At 36.6% G+C, this 21578-nt stretch overlaps 1 protein-coding gene across 1 annotated transcript in view; it reads right to left on the reverse strand.

Annotated features, from left to right (window-relative positions):
- Nucleotides 1–911: 911 nt before the first annotated feature.
- The window catches only part of LOC126249036 (SH3 domain-containing protein 19), a 112207-nt gene continuing 91540 nt past the window's right edge, over nt 912–21578 (reverse strand). The window contains exons 6-7 of the mRNA XM_049950654.1: nt 12012–12200; nt 912–3751 (exon numbers count right to left, since the gene is read on the reverse strand). Coding sequence (XP_049806611.1) covers nt 3617–3751; nt 12012–12200 — 324 coding nt within the window. The 3' untranslated portion in view covers nt 912–3616. The remainder of the gene's footprint in view (nt 3752–12011; nt 12201–21578) is intronic.

The raw sequence follows: 21578 nt of genomic DNA on the forward strand, positions 1-21578 counted from the left end.
GTTGGAGTGTTAAAACTTCTTTACTATTTACTTATTTTCAACTTTTATTTGCTCAAAATGAAACCAGTTCTTTTATTGTGTCACTTGGTAATTAATTAATGATTGCAACAGAACAATTTTGTCTGTGGAATTTTTCTAGTCAAAGTTGATCCTTGTCCACTGCAAATAATCTACATTTATTAATGTAGATTTCACAGTTCAGCTTGGTTAAAGTGGTTCTTTAGTGATAGTGTAAGATTAAATGCTTTATACAATTGGCCCTCAGAAGATGCAACAACTCTACTGAAGAGACTGTCTACACTATGCTTGGCCTTCCTCTTCTGGAGTATTGTGTAGAGTTACCAGATAGTACTGAAAGAGGATTTCAAAAAATTGTTGAGGGCAGCTCATTTTGCATTATTGCAAAACAGGTGAGACGGTGTCACAGACATAATACAAGAGCATTTTTTGCCATTGTGAGAGCTTTTTACAAAATTTCAATCACCAACTTCCTTCTTTGAATATGAAAACATTTTGTTGTCTCCAACCTACATTCTATGAACCACATGCCAAACATTTAAGCATGAATCGCAGAGTAGTCATGTTGATGCAAATGTAGATGTACAGGTGCGAAACTGCTGCAATAGGGCCAACCTGGTGGGCAGCGTATCACCTACACCCGATCAGCAGGTGGTGTTGTGAGTGACTGTGACTCACAGGGGGAGAATGAAAAAGCCTGGTCTATACAGTTAATAGTTGTCTTTTCGGACTGCATTATTTATATTCAACCCAATAGTTTCTAATAACATAGTCACTCACTCTTCTTAAAGTATAACCTCCGGACAGTAGTGTCAGCATTTTGTACGAAAGTGTGGTATTCATACATTAGAACTGAAGGAGCAGGATCTGAATAACATAAATTATCATAAAAATTTAGCATTTGGTATGTGTACCACTTCGCTCCATATATTTGGCAGAAATATTTAACTTTTCATGTATGTATAAACTGCACATAGTGAAAGTTGAAGCTGACACAGCCCACTACAACACAAAATTTACTTTGTATTTGACACACTACCACAGCAGTGCAATTAGCATAAAGGGCCAGACATTTTACTACGTGGCCTTCACAAACAGATCTTTGATAATGGTAACGTTGCACTGAAGGAAAGTTCATTATGAAAACACTGGTAAAACATTTGTAATGGTCACACTTACACAAGTGAACAAACAATTTCTGCTACCAGATCTTTTTACAAAAGGTACAGTAAGAAACAGCTTCAATTATCTATAATAATGCACCAACAAGTAATATTATTGCTCTATATGAAATACAGAATAAATATACATCTGTACAATCAATCTAAATAAATGTACATATAAACATTAATGTTTGCTGTAAGGAACATAGCATGTAATGTGATATCCCTTCAAGGGACCACAAGTAATGGCTCATGCTGCAGAACAATAAAACAAATATTTGATGCCCTGTTGCTAAATAGTCAAAGGTATGAATAAAGTTCAAATTTAAGAAGGATTTAAGATTCCTTTCTCCTCTCATGAAAACATAAAATTATAACACACAGCAGCAAACTAAATAACATTTAAAATACCCATTAAATGGAACATTGCTTAATTTTATATGTCAATTACCATTAAAGAATCAGATATAGCTGATGATGTTGCAAGAGCCAATAATATTTTCAAAAACTATTGCATTGTGAATAAAATTTCTGTAAATCACAAATAAGGAACTACGTTTTTAAACAAAATCAAAATTCTCACTAAATGACAGATGAATTATGAAAGGCACAGATTGCTGCTCACCACATAGAGGAGGCAATGAGTTGCAGACAGGCACAATGCAAAGACTTTAAACATTTAAGCTTTTGGACAAGAAAGTCCTTTGGAAACAGAAAACGCGCGCGCGCGCGCGCGCGCACGCGCGCACGCACACACACACACACACACACACACACACACACACACACACACACACACACACACACACACACACACGGCCACTGTCTCCAGCCACTGTGGCATGACTGCCAGTCAGAGACAGTGGCCTTGTGTGTATGAGTTGTGCTTATAAAACATGTATGTATTTTATTTCTGAAGAAGGGCTTTTTGGTCCAAAAGTTTAAATTTTCAGCAGTGTTTTCATCGTCCCTGCCTGCAACTCAACACTTCCTCTATGTGCTGAGTAGCAATCTATCCTTTTCACAACACTGTTATTCCATACTGGACTTTCCACTGTTTGATAGGTGAATTACATTAATGATCATCATAACAACAAACATATGACACTGAGCAACTAACCATGTTATATACAATAGAATAATTTAATGATTAGTAATACTTTACAACAAAGCTAAAACTGCTACTATACACAACAGAAACAGCAAAAAAAACTGTCACTGGAATAGATTTCTACTACATGACTGATGTGACTTGTTTGACAGCAAAAGTTGAGTAGTTTAGCAGCCCCAGATCAACTGCACAGCCTCGTTGGTTAATAACCTTCACCAAATAATTTGCAAAACACATTTCCTTTAATTCATCTTACAATATCACCAATATTGCTGAAATATACATGTATAGGTTCCACACATCTGAAATGTACATTCATCCACATGTAAGGATCAATATAGCACTTTTTTTTACACTTTTTGTACAGTCACTTAATTCACAGCAATCATCAGGCAAAAACACAATTAATCAAAAACTTTATGTAGCAAAAGTGCCATGATAACACTAAAAAATATCAATAATTTTCAAAAATATATTACAATTCATAAATATATTTCTTTTTCTGGAGTTTTAATTAATCTACAGATAATTTTACCAAATGAAGTTATCACAATTTGATAATGCACTGTTACAAGTTTTATATTGTTTAAAAAAAGTTGATAAATATTTAAATATAATAATTTTAAGGGATTTGTGTACAAAAATAACATATTTATCCCTGTTATGGCCAGACAGTCTCTTAGTTTCAGTAACAAAATTAACTGCATGAATGACCTAGACTGAAATACTGATATATCATACACATGATGTAAAGCTCACAAATTGTTCGACAACTGTAGTTTTGGTGAAAGATGTACAATGGATAAAACTGTAAAGTTCTTGCTTTCCAGGTATATTCCAAATGCATATAGTAAGTAATATTGAAAACTTGTATGGCAGCAATACAGTAATAAGGGTAATAAGGATAATTTAAGGATAATTTAAGTATAAATTTAGTAGAATATATTAAGCATAAGAAAACAAAGAAACTATACATGATATGATAATGTTCTTTAGCACCATTGGTTACTGTTTACCATCAAGATCTCCTGCAGATTACTCTATGAGCCTTGTAAAAACATTAAAGACTCATCATTAGCTAAATATTTTTAGCAACACTACTAAAAAGTCCTAACATAAATCACTTCGTTGTCTTAAGATTTCAGTACTATCGAATATCTTCATATACTATAAAGCTTTGATCCTGTGACATTCATCACAAATACTGCATCAAAAAATTAAGCTATAAATTTTGATAGAAGATTATCAAAGTGCTTACATGAGATCATTCTAAATGGAAGTTGAAATTCAGTGGTGTATATTACATAAAATAGCAAAAATATCATTAGTTAGAATAGTCTGGCAGGCCAGATGGAATGTGATCAACATATGTTGCTGGAAATTGACCTCTCCTTCCCTCGTATTCACCATACAACCAGTCCGCTGATATCCGGCTTAGGACTTTAATGAAAGCACCTTCCTGCAATCAGAGACCACACATGGGGTTATATGGAAAAGAGAAAAAAACCAGAGTTACTGCAAAAATACAACGAGCTTAACACCTACAAGGGAAAATTTCTGGAGCACTCAAGATTTACCTCCCACTTATCACTCCCCCCCCCCCCCCAAAAAAAAATAAATAAATAAATAAATAAATAAATTACACAATCAGAAATACAAAACACCAGAACAGGTTATCACAAGACCCAAAAAAATTTTAATGATGCAGCCTTTAAAGTTAGTTACTTTTAGCAGGATTCTGCACCGAACATTCATGGCAGTGCAAAGAAATACACCATGGCTATTCACCTTTCAAGCTCCAGGACTATTCAGAATTCATCCCAATAACATCTGTTAGTCCAATAACTCACAGCATTGCCTCAGTAGGATTTAGGTTGGGAAAAGGAGACATAGTAGCAGGTCAAAACTTTGAAACAGCACTTGAAGCAAACACAGATGGCTGAATTCAGCCTAGTCTAGTCAAGCAAGGAAGGGTTCTTCTGACAATTTCTTCATCATTTTTCCGGTTTCATACTTTAGGTTATTGTTCTTTCCACAAAAATCTTAATGCTATACTTCGTACAGAGAAATAAGAGCCCTGACAGCTGGCAGTGCCATTGCCACCTTTCAACTGTGAAGCATGAAAGGCTGCTGATTGTACCACAACTATGTAACTGAAAACAATAGTCATCCATACAGCTGCAGTAACACCAAGGCATTGGCACAGAGGCTTAATTAGAATTGCATGTTATTGGTTGTGACTGATGCACGAAGCCCACTTTAATTGTCCAGGCTTTTTTCTTCGCATATGGACTGTATAGTGGATTGAAAGACACCTTTTCCACAACAGAAGTCAAAATTTATATCTGAGTGGAGTACATCACACATCAACACTATGTTTTATGCACTCTGTGTCAAAACAGAATATTTTTTACTGAGGAAACCCATTGTTCAAGGCATCCCATTTAGCCATGGCAGGATGGGAGTGGAGAGCACAATAGCAGAATGACTATACTGCTTGTAACAAGATACCATTTTATTTTTTATATAAAATACAAACACTGTAGTCTCTTGCATAACTAACACAATTCCAAACTGAGTCTATGCTATACTCATGAAGACAGCTTTACTAGATGCGGAGAATGTATGTGCCATCAACAAAAGCACTGCAGAACACATTGATAATCACAGAAACATACAACTAGGTAACTCTAAGTAATAATGGCTATCACGCACACAAAATGTTGCTTCGCTTTCTCAAAAACTGCTGTTCTCTGATGTACATACAAACCACTATTATACCAGCGTGAACATCCTCTTTAGTTTTGAATGATGTTCCCTGCATTCACAAATTAATGTTCACTTACATAAAGAACTGCTGAATGATGTCATCTGGCTTGATACGAACCAATACAATATGAAACCACCACTTTCAAACTGACAGACAGTGAAAGTAAGGCAATAAGATGAGAACAATTTATCATTTCTGAAGTTAAATTCAAACAACACACTAGGTAACAAACTCAAATTAAGGTACTGCTTCAAAAGAGGTTTACCCAGTTGCATCACTTTTATTTATTTCTAGTCCACTCACTATTAAGTAAACAGACCATTAAATTTTTAGAAGTACGAGAGGATTTTTCTTTTAAAAAATTCTATAACGTTGCACACATAATTTTAAATAAAAACCAACAACTGTTGAATTTAGTGACTAATGACAAAACACATACTTGTACAGCACCAAAAAGAGGAAAATTGTATCAAAAATTAACATTTACGTTTCATGCAAGTACTTACATCTTTAACAGAAGTTGCAAATGCACACTATACTTGCACTGAAAATTACTTTAAGGACTGACAGCTATGAAGAAATAGTAAGATGAATCTGTCAAGGGCACATCACAGAAACCACCTGCCACTGCCAAATGTTTACGTCCACTATTATGATTGTTTCCCCTTGCATCATATTTAAGTTTCAGGCATTGTACCCCTTTTTTTTACCATTGTGCTCAACTGAGGAGCACATTTGAATTGATGTATCTTTCCATTCATTCGCTGCAATCCTACTTCCATTCTTCTGTCCGTCCTGGGGCTTGTTGAGTAGGCTTGACAGGAAATTAGTGATTATTAATTACAGTTTAGAATTTGTTCCTTTAAAAAAAAATCCTATCTATGTCCATTTTCTTTATGTCTTCATGAATTTCTGTGAACCAATTGTTCCCGTTCTTCAATGATGAAGGTAAATTCAGAATTTTCTTTCTGAGCCTGTTGTTATTCATTCCATGCAAATAACCATAAAACTGTAATTGCCATTTACTGATTGCGCATGTGATTTTTTTCCTTCATCTAGACCCCATTTTCACATTGCACCCTTTAATCTGTTTTCATTTCTTACAAGGGAACTTCCCCATCGCACCCCCCTCAGATTTAGTTATAAGTTGGCACAGTGGATAGGCCTTGAAAAACTGAACACAGATCAATCGAGAAAACAGGAAGAAGTTGTGTGGAACTATGAAAAAAATAAGCAAAATATACAAACTGAGCAGTCCAAGTGTAAGATAGGCAACATCTTGAATAGTGTATGCTCAGGAGCGCCGTGGTCCCATGGTTAGCGTTAGCAGCTGCGGAACGGGAGGTCCTTGGTTCAAGTCTTCCCTCTAGTGAAAAGTTTACGTTCTTTATTTTCGCAAATTTATGATCTGTCCGTTCATTCATTGACGTCTCTGTTCACTGTATAGTCTGTGTTTTGTGACCGCACTGCAAAACCATGCGATTGGTAGACGAAAGGACATGCCTCTCCAATGGGAACCAAAAACATTTGATCGCAATGTCATAGGTCAACTGATTCCTCCACAGGAAAACACGTCGGATATATTCTATACGACACTGGTGACGGCATGTGCGTCACATGACAGGAATATGTTGTCGACCCACCTAACTTGTACACTTGGCGAATGGGTAAAAAGATTCTTCTACCTTGCCCAATTTAGGTTTTCTTGTGGATGTGATAATCACTCCCAAAAAAGTGATGAAAACGTAAGAGTTTGTCACATAAACTGCAACAAATGAATGCAAAAGTTTCACAGTCGCACAGTTTTCCCTGTGCTCTGTCAAAACGTATGTTTTTCACGTTTTCAAATTTTTCTGCGTGTAGACCGTCAAATCCTGCATCTGTCCAAGCAAATCTGAACATGCCCTGGAATTTTTGAGAGCGAAGTTGATTATGTGTGAGTGCCTGAACTTTGATAATTGACACACGATCACGTAAACAATACTGCTCTGTGTACCTGTGCAACTTCGCAAAATAATTGTCTGAAAATAAAAAATTAAACTATTCACTCGAGGGAAGACTTGAACCAAGGACCTCTCATTTCGCAGCTGCTCACGCTAACCATGGGACCACGGCGCTCCTGATCTCACACTGTCCTTGATGTTGCCTATCTTGCGCATAGACTACTCAGTTTGTATATTTTGCTATTTTTTTTTTTCTCCCCCCACACAACTTCTTCCTGTTTTCTCGAGTGATCTGTGTTCAGTTTTTCAAGGCCCATCCACTGTGCCTACTTATAACTAAATCTGAGGGGGTTGCGATGGGGAGGTTCCCTTGTTAGGTATGGGAACCTAATTCTTATGTTTTTTCAAATACTGAAAAAAAAACCTCTCCTTGCCGTTGGATTGCCATACGAGAAGGGTGTGCTGAAACAGTTGAGCAATACGTACCTTCTTTGAGAAAGAAAATGTTGTTCATTAGCGGAGTGATAAAAAGAACTGCTACAGTTTAAATGTAATTGAAAACATAATAGTAAAGACTGGCAATGAAAAGAACAGGAAGTTAGGAAATAAGAATGTATTTGTTGAAGATGCGATAAATACATAGCCGTGTTCATGATTATCATTACAGAAAGGAACATTAGAGACTCAGCAAATTTAACAACCACTAAGTCAAGCAGGTCTTTTTCAAGGGAGTCACATAGCATCACTTATAGTTATTTATATTCTGGGCTTGTTGTTGGAGACAGAAGAAATAGATACATGGTGATATTGATTTTTACAGCAAATCCCTAAAGTGAATATCAACAAACTGATGAGTCTTAGCCACTTTCACAAGCAAGACTGGGTAGACCACAACCAAAGGAACAACAGCAAGGGAGGCAGACGTGTACTTCTCGATGCAGGTGCGTCACAGGTTTCTTTCCCAAATGGTTTCCTGCTTTCTAAAATAACAGATGACAGGAGATTATCATGCAGATATGGAGCAGCACAGAGCTCTCCTGGCTGTTGTAAGCCTTCGTGACCAGAGCCACAACTTCTCAATCGAGTAGCTCCTCACTTGTTCTCACAAGGGCCGAGTGCATCCTGCTTGTCAACAGCACTTGACAGATCCAGACGGCCACCCATCCGAGTGCTAACTGAGCCCGACAGTCCTTAGCTTCAATTATATGACAGGAACCAGAGCTACCACTGTGACAAGGCCATTGGCATTTCCAAAGCCTCTTAGGACAGAGTTTAGTTTAGTTCTGAGAATCTTAAAATGTTGGAGATTATGGAATTAGTTTCTCTTCATAAATCACGGTGCCCCAAATACAAATCAAATGAGCTAACAGAGGCATGACAAGTCAAAGAGCTGTCAACTTGCAAATGCGATTTTTCAGCCTGACAGAAATTTTCTAAACCACAATTTAAGGTCGGTGTGAGGACAATTTCAGTGGAGCATTACAGAAGTGGAGAAAAACAACCTGGTAAAAAGGGGACCCCAGTTCGACCATAGCTTCCCAGATAATTGTAGGTTAGAAACGCTCCACTGTGGAGTTCCAGCCGTACGGCGACAAGCGTGTAGGAGATAGGTAAGTGAAAATGTTTAGGTGTGTCCAGCAGTGTGGTTTTATCTGACTAAGCTGCTGTTTTCACCATTGTATTACTTCACACTTCCTGATCTACTGAGCTTTATAGAATAAAAGTTCATTCATGCTCTCCATATATTAGTAAAATGTAAAACATGCCCTCTAGACTTCATTAGTAATACGTAATAACACTGCACCTTACAGTAACACATTTCAAGGACCTTCCTGTAGTATTTTATTAAGTTGGTGTGTAAGTTCTTAGCGTTTTTGTTTCACATGTTGCTATTCTGGTTAAGACGCGTTTATTTATCAATTGTCATTTTTTATTTGTAGTTCCCTGCTGCTATTTGATTTTACATATTATTGTTTGGAGATAGTCAGTGGAGCTGTGGATGCTAGAAAATGCCATGCCAAGTACAGAAATCAGAACATTTCTGACATTCTTCTGTTTTGAGTTCAGTAGAGGCATGACAGCAACAGAGGCAGCCAGAAACATTTCCATCGTACGTAGGGAAAATGGCATTGGACAAAGCATAGCAAGAAAATTGTTTTCTCACTGTAAGGAGGGTCGCTTGATATTAGTGACTCTCTACATTCAGGAAGATCTTTAGGGTCTGACAATGAGTGTTTAAACACATTAATCCACAATGATCTGGGTGAATGTACTTGAAAACTAGCAAATGTGATGAACTGTGATCATTCCACTATCGTGCAACTTTTGCATGCAATGGGGAGGTTCAAAAACTGGGTGTATCGGTAACTCATACTCTAAGCCAAAATCACAAAAATCAGCTGGTGACCATATGTACATTTCCCCTTGCTCATCATGAATTGGCTCATGAACAACACCAATAATTCCTATTTTGTACTATTACTGGTCACATACAAAGACCTGCACACTTCCACAAAAGATAATGTTGTGCTCTGGTGGAAAAACGGTGTAGTGTACTATGAGTTGCTTCCCTGAGATATAACCATCACTGCTGACATTTATTTTGAACAACTGAGACATCTTGCAGACACACTCCGAGAGCAATGATCAGAAAGACTGCGAAGTGATGCTACACCACAATAACGCCTGCCTGCAGTTTGCTAGACTGACAAAAAAGTCGTACTGCACCCATCTTATTCACCTGATCTCGTGCCCTCATATTTTCTCCTTTTCTACTCTCTATCAAACAATCTTCGAGAAACTTCCTTTCTGGATGAAAATGTGCTCCGAACATGGCTCAACAAGTTTTTCGCCTCAAAAGCATGTTATTTCTACAGTCACAGAATTGAAAAGTTACCCCAGCATTAGCAGACTGTTGTAAATATTGAAGGAGTATATATTAATGATGACTGAAGTCTCTGTTATGTGTTTCTGTTGTGTTTATTAAACTTACGGAAAAATGCCACGAACTTACGGACAAAGCCAATATTTTAACAAATTAATAGCATTACAATACTTTTAAGATAGTCGCTTCAATAATGGAGCTTTACTGAGTATAGACCACAGTAAGTTCACATCTAATATGACCAGCCATGCCTCTTGAAGCATGAAGTTCTAATTTATTCCAGAATGAGATTTTCACTCTGCAGCAGAGTGTGCGCTGATATGAAACTTCCTGGCAGATTAAAACTGTGTGCCCGACCAAGACTCGAACTCGGGACCTTTGCCTTTCGCGTAAGGCAAAGGTCCCGAGTTCAAGTCTCGGTCGGGCACATAGTTTTAATCTGCCAGGAAGTTTCTAATTTATTACTTCTTTGCTACTAATTCTATTCAGAACAAATTCTGCAGACAGTATCCACACATCACTGAATGTACATATAGAAATATACCATTGTATGACACGTACACGGCCCAAACACATTGATGTGACCATTGCCTACGTTCAACGTCAGCATGCAATAGGCACATGCAGATGGCAGCACTAGCAATGGAGGGTACATAAAGTGTGTCTGTAGGATGAGGAAACAGTACAGACATTGTCATAATGCGGAAATGGAGTGGTTTATCTGATGTCCAAAAGGGAATGAATCATTGGCTTTCGTACTGACAGTGGAAGAATTTCAAAAACAGCTAAGTTTGTAAACTGTTTGTGTGCTGCCATGGTTAAAGTACACATGCATCGATGTCCAAAAAGACAATTGCATCATTATTCTTACCAACACAGGCAACGCAACATCACAAGGACCATCATGCCATTATTGTCACATGGTTTCCAGGGTGTGGATGCAAACATATTGTCAACACATAGAGTGCACTAGCGCAAACGTGACCAGAAATCAGGGACACTGCCTATACTACACGGAAGTGCATAGCTGCCAATGACAGCATTACCAAAAATCAGCAGTGGCACAGGATCAGTCATCAGGACCTACAGGTTCATATAATCTTTGAGTCAGAACACAAATGACTCGTCCCCCATGAACACCATCTTCTCCTCACCAGCAATACCAGCGAGAACATTACAGCCAACAGTACTCTGTTGGTATCACAGATTGGCTCATCACACCTTCCCCACAGGAAGCAGTAGCAGCCTCAGATGACACACTGGCTCATATCATCGGTTAAGAAGTCCACACCACTGTTCCTGTGATGTCATCACCGAGCTGGGACATGGAACTGTAGCTCGGCAGCTTCCTACTTTACCTAGATCGGTGAACTTCAACCCACAGCATCTGAGGTAGCACCCCTTTCTCCATGTCTAGGCAGAATTTGCTCCAATGTGGTGTCTCACTGATAACGATGGCTGGACTTTTTCTGTACATTGGATTTTACTTGCTGTAAAGTGTTCTTGGGCACTGTGTTTTATAAACACGATGTGTACCACATTTCTATACATTTTCATCTGTGTTTGCAGTTTTGACATGCCCCTGATGTGGATCACCTTCAAGAAAAGTACAGCCACATTTATATTCCTAGCTGTTGCAAATGAAGAAGCAGACTCCTTAGAAACATTCGTCTACTTTGGATTAACTTATGTCGATGATAATCTGCCCAAAACAAATAATTTTTTTTATATGGTATACCTTTTTGTACATTTGAATAAAAAATACAGAACACGATTGTTTTAAGATGCCACACAAACAAAACTACCCTGCAGATGAAGTTGGCACATGATTACATTATTGTGAAACATACCACCATACATGCAATAAAAATAAAATTCCATCAATACCAATGTCATCATTGTTCAAGGCTGACATTATCTCCCTGCTCTCATCTGTTCCTCAGTTTATGATGTCAATGTACTTTTAACAAATGAGAAAAACATGTACTAATCTTCAGCATTTGTTTTACCTAAACTAATAATAGGCTGCTCCCAAATGCAACTATATTTTACATTGGTTCTTCTTTAATACTAAAAAAACACACATTCCACACTAAAGACACATATTTTAATCTTCTCTTACCGGAAACTCCAAGTCAGATGTTGTCTCCCCTATGAATTGGTACAATGCTTTCACTAGAAAGTCACCCTCATTATCCAGTGGAACAATTACATTGATGAAATTTGATGGAAACATGCCTTCCTTTTGTCCAAGTTGTCCATACAACCAGTCAGCATTTATACGTCTCTTTAATATGATAACATCATTTTCCTAGAACAGAGGGATAAAAATTAAATTGGATGTATTACCATCATAAATACTGTATATCTCATTGTTTCACTTGGACAGCATATGCCATTTTTTAATATTTTACATGTAATATAATATTTTATAATGCTGTAATGCATGTTAATGCTGCAAGATAAGAGCCCGCGTACTTAAATATGTGCCATTATTGTCTGTACTGGCAGCAATTTGACCACATACTCAGTGCAGTCTTAACAGCAAAATTGTATCGCTTTACCATCCGATGATGATGATGATGATGATGAGCAAAACTATTTTGTCAGCTACGTGTAGCTATATCTGTGCTGACACACCATCAAGATCTTTGTTGGGAAGTGAATGAGTCAAAGTAATTCAGGAATTACCTGCTGTCTCTGAGGAAAGAAACAAAAACGTGTAAAGTTCTGCATGAATATATTTAGAATGTTATTAAAATGTTACACTGCATGACGTTTTCATTGTTTATGAAGTCACTGAAAAAGGCTAAGATAGATGCAAATATAAATTTCAGGCTTTGTCTAATAACAGCACTGTTGAAAACTTGTGGAAAGAGACTACTGTGCAGGACTTGTTTTTGACGTGTAATTGGAGTACTATAGCAATTAGAATGAAATACTGGATCCTGTACCAGTCAGCTGAATAAACTGCCATCAGTATGTTAGCCATGAGGACAGAAACTACCAGCTTGAAGGATTGAAGTAGCATTTTTATGTGGAACTAGCACAGTTTTAATGTTATCTCAATTCCAGAAGTGTCAACTGGACCAGAAATGAGAATTTATAAACACAAGCTTTTTCAACCTATGTATCAATAAAATTCTCATAAAAATAAAACTAATAAAAAATAAACTGCAGCTAACTTCCGAGATTTTCTGACTGAATGCAACTTTTACAATTTGTGAATACTTTTGAAGTTCTTTCTTATTCCCTTTTTTTACATTTCTGCTATAATTTTATTTTCTACTTAAGTTTTATTACAAATTGAGCACGGGACCATTTTGGCAAAGGAGGTGGCTGTTATCAACATCTAAGCTGTGTATGTGCTTAAATACATAAGAAGATGCAAATTAACTAACACAATAATGATTTGTTTTCTGTGTCTAATAAAGGTCCCAGTATTATTGAGTATTTTCTAAGCAGATTATATGTTGTGATGATCGTAGCTCATATGTTAAAATTGTGTACTAGAGCAGGATACAAATCAGGGTCTCCACCTTTTATGAGTAATTCACAACCAAAAGAGGAGGAGCCAGTGATGCGTTGAAGCTTTGAGTCTGTCAGTGAGGAATGCTTGGAGGGCTTAATTGGTAGCACACTGCCTGCAAATGGTAGGGATCTGGGTTGAAGGCCTGGTTTGGCACACAGTTTCAACTGATTACATACAGTCACTCCGATATTGTGTTGTTACATATTACATAGCTGATGAATATTATACTTTACAGGACATGTGACAAATCTACACATGATGTAACATGCAAATGTATGCTTATTTGTTGTTCTAGCGAAGTTATTACATACAAATGCACCTTGGCAAGTTATGGGAAGAGGGAGGGGTGTACACAGAAGTTGCTCAATATTTTAATGCTGTCCACATCTGCAAATATACGTGCAGGAAAGCATTCATACATGGACTTCTTACTTTGATGGCAGCTGCTCTAACTGAGTTAAAAACAATCAAATGTAAAATTAAAAAATTTTTGAAAACTCTCTGTAAAACTTTTTAAAACTCTCAAAAAATGTCCTATATATTGTCTCAATTGCATTACACATTATTATTATTTCTTTCCTTTCTCAGACGTTATGTCTGGTTAAAAATGGAAAGTGACGCGGACCTTGATCAAGCGTGACTTCCTTTTAAATGTACGATATATGTTACATTGCATTTAGGAAATTTTGGGTAGTTGAACATGTATCAATAATTACAGATTTCTGTAGTTGTATATATACGTTTGTAGTGTTGATGTACTGGTGGATATTGTGTGGTATGACTCCTGTAGTTGATAGTATAATTGGTATAATGTCAACTTTATCCTGATGCCACATGTCCTTGACTTCCTCAGCCAGTAGGATGTATTTTTCAATTTTTTCTCCTATTTTCGTCTGTATATTTGTTGTATTGGGTATGGATATTTCGATTAGTTGTGTTGATTTCTTCTTTTTATTGGTGAGTATGATGTCAGGTTTGTTATGTGGTGTTGTTTTATCTGTTATAATGGTTCTGTTCCAGTATAATTTGTATTCATCATTCTCCAGTACATTTTGTGGTGCATACTTGTATGTGGGAACGTGTTGTTTTATTAATTTATGTTGTATGGCAAGTTCTTGATGTATTATTTTTGCTACATTGTCATGTCTTCTGGTGTATTCTGTATTTGCTAGTATTGTACATCCGCTTGTGATGTGATCTACTGTTTCTATTTGTTGTTTGCAAAATCTGCAATTATCTGTTGTGGTATTGGGATCTTTAATAATATGCTTGCTGTAATATCTGGTGTTTATTGTTTGATCCTGTATTGCAATCATGAATTCTTCCGTCTCACTGTATATATTGCCTTTTCTTAGTCATGTGTTGGATGCGTCTTGATCGATTTGTGGCTGTGTTAGATGATACGGGTGCTTGCCATGTTGTGTTTTCTTTTTCCAATTTACTTTCTTTGTATCTGTTGATGTTATGTGATCTAAAGGGTTGTAGAAATGGTTATGAAATTGCAATGGTGTAGCCGATGTATTTATATGAGTGATTGCTTTGTGTATTTTGCTAGTTTCTGCTTGTTCTATAAAGAATTTTCTTAAATTGTCTACCTATCCATAATGTAGGTTCTTTATATCGATAAATCCCCTTCCTCCTTCCTTTCTGCTTAATGTGAATCTTTCAGTTGCTGAATGTATGTGATGTATTCTATATTTGTGGCATTGTGATCGTGTAAGTGTATTGAGTGCTTCTAGGTCTGTGTTACTCCATTTCACTACTCCAAATGAGTAGGTCAATATTGGTATAGCATAAGTATTTATAGCTTTTGTCTTGTTTCTTGCTGTCAATTCTGTTTTCAGTATTTTTGTTAGTCTTTGTCTATATTTTTCTTTTAGTTATTCTTTAATATTTGTATTATCTATTCCTATTTTTTGTCTGTATCCTAGATATTTATAGGCATCTGTTTTTTTCCATTGCTTCTATGCAGTCACTGTGGTTATCCAATACGTAATCTTCTTGTTTAGTGTGTTTTCCCTTGACTATGCTATTTTTCTTACATTTGCCTGTTCCAAAAGCCATATTTATATCATTGCTGAATACTTTTGTTATCTTTAGTAATTGGTTGAGTTGCTGATTTGTTGCTGCCAGTAGTTTTAGATCATCCATGTATAGCAAATGTGTGATTTTGTGTTGGTATGTTCCAGTAATATTATATCCATAATTTGTGTTATTTAGCTTGTCGGATAGTGGGTTCAGAGCAAGGCAGAACCTGAAAGGACTTAATGAGTCTCCTTGGTATATTCCACATTTAATCTGTATTGGCTGTGATGTGATATTATTTGAATTTGTTTGGATATTAAGTGTGGTTTTCCAATGTTTCACTACTATGTTTAGGAACTGTATCAATTTAGGATCTACTTTGTATATTTACAATATGTGTAGTAACCATGAGTGGGGTACACTATCAAAAGCTTTTTGGTAATCAATGTATGCATAGTGTAGCGACCTTTGTTTAGTTTTAGCTTGATATGTCACCCCTGCATCTATTATCAGTTGCTCTTTACATCCTCATGCTCCTTTGTAGCAGCCTTTTTGTTCTTCATTTGTAATTTTGTTCTGTGTTGTATGTGTCATTAATTTCTGTGTAATGACTGAAGTTAATATTTTGTATATTGTTGGTAGGCATGTTATGGGGCGATATTTTGCTGGGTTTGCTGCGTCTGCTTGATATTTAGGTTTCAGATAAGTTATTCCTTGTGTACGTGTATCAGGGATTGTGTATGGGTCTGCAATGTAACTGTTAAATAATTTAGTTAGATGTGAATGTGTTGAGGTGAACTTCTTTAGCCAGAAATTTGCTATTTTATTTTTTCCAGGGGCTTTCCAATTGTGCGTAGAATTAATTGCTCGGGTGACTTCATATTGCAAAATTATCACTTAGGCATTTGTGGTATCATCTCATATGTGTCTGTTTCTGCTTGCATCCACCATGCATGCCTGTTATGCTGTACCGGGTTTGACCATATGTTGCTCCAGAAGTGTTCCATGTCTGTTATGTTTGGTGGATAGTCTATTTTAATGAGTGCGTTATCTATTGTCTGGTAAAATTTCTTTTGGTTTGTGTTGAATGTTTGGTTTTGTTTCCTTCTATTTTCACTTTTTTTGTATCTTCTAAGTCGTTTGGCCAATGCTTGTAATTTCTGCTTCTTTTCATCTAATTGCTCTATCACTTCTTGTTGTGAGATTTTACCTAACCTTTTTCGTTTTTTGTCTGATATTTCATTTCTTATAAATTGTGTTAGCTGTCTGATGTCTTTTCTCAGTTTTTCTATTCTGATCTGTAGCCTGTGTTGCCATGCTGGTTTTGAGAGGTTTATTCCTGTGTGTTGGTTGGTTCTGATCTCTGCCTAGTGTGTATATTTAGTGTAGTGAGTGCTCCTATATAAACCAGTAGTTGTAACTCTTCCATAGTTGTATTTTCATTTATTTTGTTGTGTATGGTTATGTTGATAGTTGTTATTGTTGTTTCGACTTGTGGGTTATTTGGTGGTCTATGCAAGAATGGTCCAATGTCTGTATTTGTGTTTTTGTATTCTATGTATGTCAGCTGAAATTTTTCTTCTATATCTAACATGTGTGTCACTTCGTGTTCTATTTGTGCTTGTTCTGGTGGCTGTCTTAAGATTTCGTTTTCCTCTGACTGTTTAATTGATGCGTGTTGTTCTTTGTTTGTTTTCTCTGGGATGTTTGAGTCCATTACTGTATTTTCTTCTTCCTCTGATTGCACATTATTTTGTTTCAGTATTTGTTGTACTTGTTGTTTGATGTTTTCTAATTCTGACTGGAGTATCCTGTTATTTTTTATTATTACACGGATCTGATCAGCTAGTCGTCATTCTGTTAAAAATTTTAATTCTGGGTATCTGGTATTAAATGTTGTATATACTTATGTTGTGATCTGTATCCAGTTGTGTTGGTTCCTAAGTTTGTTGCTTGGTAATAACAGAATATGAGGTGTTGGTTAACTTCATCTGACCATCTCATCCTCTGTCTTTGTTTTCCTTCTAGAGTGGTTGCAGGAAGCATATCCTGCAAAACACCTCTATTTGGATTTAGATCATTCTCCATGTGGCTAGCAGTGTCGTAACCATTGTGGACAGGCATAGGGTTGGAGCGTCGTCCCCAACCATAAAAGCGCTTGTCCGAGGCTTCATTAGTTCTGTCCTGAACCAACTAATCACACTAAAAGGGGGGTTAAACCCTATTATTATTATTATTATTATTATTATTATTATTATTATTACTATTATTGTTATTTACGAAGTAACGACTAGTTTTGGTAGCTTACATACCATCTTCAGGTCTTGTAGGGCGGCGGGTTGAAATTTTTGATTTCTATTGTATTGTAGCCGTTCTCAACACAAGCTCTCTAACTACAATGTTGGCAACCAGAAAGTGATTAGCAAAAATGTGATGCCTGTAATTAAAGTTCACTGTGCCCACTCTGACAGAGAAATAAAGTTATTGATCATTGAAGTTCATTACGCCGAGGATTTAGGATGATGTCTGGGATTCATAGAAAATGCAGTTTACTATAACAATTTTCACTATATTCTAAAAACGATAAAGCGTAAAGTTTCAAATAAATGTTTAAGCAAGCAATGCTACTATCAGCTATTGTACTATCAGAGCTGTTGAGAGTCTCTTGCACGGATCCTATTATCCCTAGATAAAACTGTTCAATAATCGTTATCGATGTAAATGTTCGAAGTGAATGCTCACCAAAATTTGATGTTAATACTCACCAAATGCCATGCTAGTAATGATAGATGGTCTGTCCTGCGGCGACACATGAAAATACGACATACGCAAACTGAGAGTAAATCACTGGAGTCGTTCCGCAATTAACACTTTACCCCCATGCGAACTCAACGTTACGTGCATACCGAGTTACGTAATATGGCATCCAAGGCTGTTCTTTGCAACTGCACAAGCGTGACGCGGCTTCCGACACGGAGTGCGCACTGATGCGAATCTAGAAGAGAACTGGGGCCTGACTCTAGCTCGCACGCTCTTATTTATATAGGCGTGGTGCGGACCGCCGAAGGTGCAGCCAACAAAATTTGCCTTCCTAACTAGCCGCTTGGGCTAGTAGAGCACCACTTCAAGTTACTGAATAATTAATTGCTTCATTCACTGACGGCCAATGAAGCTCACAATTTAATTGTGCAATCAGCATACAGGTAAGTATTTGTAATAAAATTATGATGTGGCTAGGTTAAATACTTTTGGTGAGAGAATTATTTTAGTTGCACTGCATGCAATAGATGAGCTCTGAACTTGCCCTTTGGAGAGATGCTACAGCTATAGTTTTATAGCTAACTTTTGGAAACTTCTCACATCTTTCTTATTAATCTTTCTTATTATAGCATATCTCCATTCTACCTAAATCTAAACATCCTAGCTATAGATAATCACTTACTTAATCTATCTTGCTTCCGTACTTTTAGGACACAAAAACAGAAAATCATGAATTTCAACCAAAATACTACTTTGTGAGATCCAGCATACTGTTTCCATTAAATTACAATGAAAAAGGAATCCAAATATAAATTTTGAAGTTTCTAGCTCCTTCCTGTAGTGCTGATGATTTTTACTTAAACCATCCACATTTCAAAAACTGTTAAAGTTACTAAACTGAAACTTAACACATTATCATTCCTGACATGCTATTAACTTTTCAGATTGTTTACTTTACTTTTAAGGTATTGCGCAATATTCGTGACGTCACAGCTAGTTACAGTGGACTAGGCTGGCACACAATGGAAAGCATATGAATTCTATAATGGCATGAGTATGCTGCTTCCCTACAGTCTGAGAACAGAAAACCCGAAAGAATAATTGCCTTAAGTAACAAAGTTATGTAAAACCCACTATCGGCTTACTTTTAAAAAAATGTACAGAAAATTAACATATGTAACGTAGTATTATACATGCACTCAGAGTGTACAATACTGTTGCATCATCCATAACATTCTTATTTTACATCTTCAGGTAAAATGGACTATGTACAGCGTAAACCAATGTAAGGGCAAATATATTATGTACTGGCAAACAAGTAAGAATAAGAAATAATTATTTAGAGGAAAGACTAGTTCATTGAACACACCACACTACCTGAGACAGCACTAAAAGCCTGTACAGCACTGTTACAATTTTTACACAGGTCCATATAATTATTGTCATTAAAAGTCAGTAATAAAAGTCATAAAAGTAATATGATTACTGAAAATAGTAAAATATTCGCACAGCAATATACCATGTAAGCTGTACTTGAAGTCAAAAGTAAAACATAAAATACATATACACTAAAAATATTTTACTACTTTGAATAGTCAGATTACTTTTATGCACTGTCAACTAAGAGCAAGCACTTGCGACTTGGTTCTTCCTTTTCATCAGTAAATCTTTGATTGTAGTTACTGACTGTAAAGACAATAATTACACGGACATTTCAATGTATAAAAATTTTTACGATGTTGTACAGGCTTTTTGTGCTCCCACATATAGTGTGGTATGTCCAAAAAAACTAGTCTTTCCTCTAAATCATCATTTCTTGTGCTGCACATCACACATTTTACCTGAAGCTTTACAATAAGAATGTCATGGCTGGTGCAACATTGTTCTGCATTACAAGTGTATTGATAATACTACATGTGGTATGTTAACTACCTGTACATTTTTTGAAAGTAAGCCAATAGCAATTTTTACACAACTTTGTTACTTAAGGCAGTTTTTCTTTTGGTTTGTCTGTCCTCAGTTCTGAAGATGGTAGACCTAGTTAAGCTACCAAAATTGGTCATCACTTGGTAAAAAAAATTGTTGAATGTGACAGACAATATATAGAACATTTTTGAAAGTTTTAAAAAGTTTTACAGAAGGTTTTTAAAATTTTTATAATTTTATGTTTCATTATCTGCTTACCATTGCTTTCCCCTATACTGACAATGTCCAATATATTGAGTTAAAAATGTCAGCATACTCCAGTTTCTTGTTAATCAATAACATGTTCTCAAGGCAATAGTAACAATGGTGATGATACAGCCTTGGCCATGAAAGCAGAGGGGGGAGGGGGGAGGGGGGAGGGGGAGAGGGGGGAGGGAGGGGAGAGAGGGGGGAGAGAGAGAGAGAGAGAGAGAGAGAGAGAGAGAGAGAGAGAGAGCTGATTTTATTCTTGCTATAACTTTACACACTGTGTTATCAATTATCCATCATATTTGTCTTCCCAGAGGTCCCACCTGTGTACAGTGTGAAGTTGCTACTGTTCAGTTCAAACTAAGAAACATGTGTTCCTACATTCAACTCAATACCATTAGCTGCAGCTAAAAGGGAAAGAAGTATCTGATTATTATGTAGTAGTAAGGGAGACATTTGTAACTAACAATTACTATAACAATGGAACATACTAGATAGAAGACAACTCTTGGTATCGCTAGACACGATAATTCACTACATGGAAGAAGTGTTTAGTCATGGAAGCTTCAGTAAAACACTAAAGCTGAGCACTCACATTTTTGTTTACTTTTACAAACAGAGGTTCAAAAGTAGATGTAACAGTTGTCCTAAGCTTTTATGTGACTATCCACTACACCAGGGGTGCTCAACCTGTCAAAAGCGATCGACTAGTCGATCTTCATGGCTTTATGAGCCAATCTTTCAAAACCTTTACCATAATCTGTTTAAATGAGCTGTTTTTGTAAAATACCAGTTTGTTGACCACCAGTGCAGTTAAAAAAAAAACATAGTATCCTATGATTATAAATCAATGAGTCACAGTTGGAATCAGCCAACTCATACAAATACCTGGGTGTAACACTCTGTAGGGATATGAAATGGAATGATCATACAGGCTCAGTAGCAGGTAGAATGGATGGTAGACTTTGGTTTACTAGTAGAATATTGGGGCAGTGCAATCAGTCTCCAAAGGAGATTGCTTATAAATCACTTGTGTGACTGGTTCTAGAATATTGCTCAAAAGTGTGGGGAAAAAAAATTGGACTAACAGGGGACACTGAGCATATACAGAGAAGGGTAGCACAAATGGTCATAGGTTTGTTTGATCAGTGGGAGAGTGTCACAGAGGTACTGAAGCAACTGAACTGGAAAACTCTT

This window comes from Schistocerca nitens, chromosome 3 (assembly GCF_023898315.1).
Source record: "Schistocerca nitens isolate TAMUIC-IGC-003100 chromosome 3, iqSchNite1.1, whole genome shotgun sequence".
NCBI lineage: Eukaryota > Metazoa > Arthropoda > Insecta > Orthoptera > Acrididae > Schistocerca > Schistocerca nitens.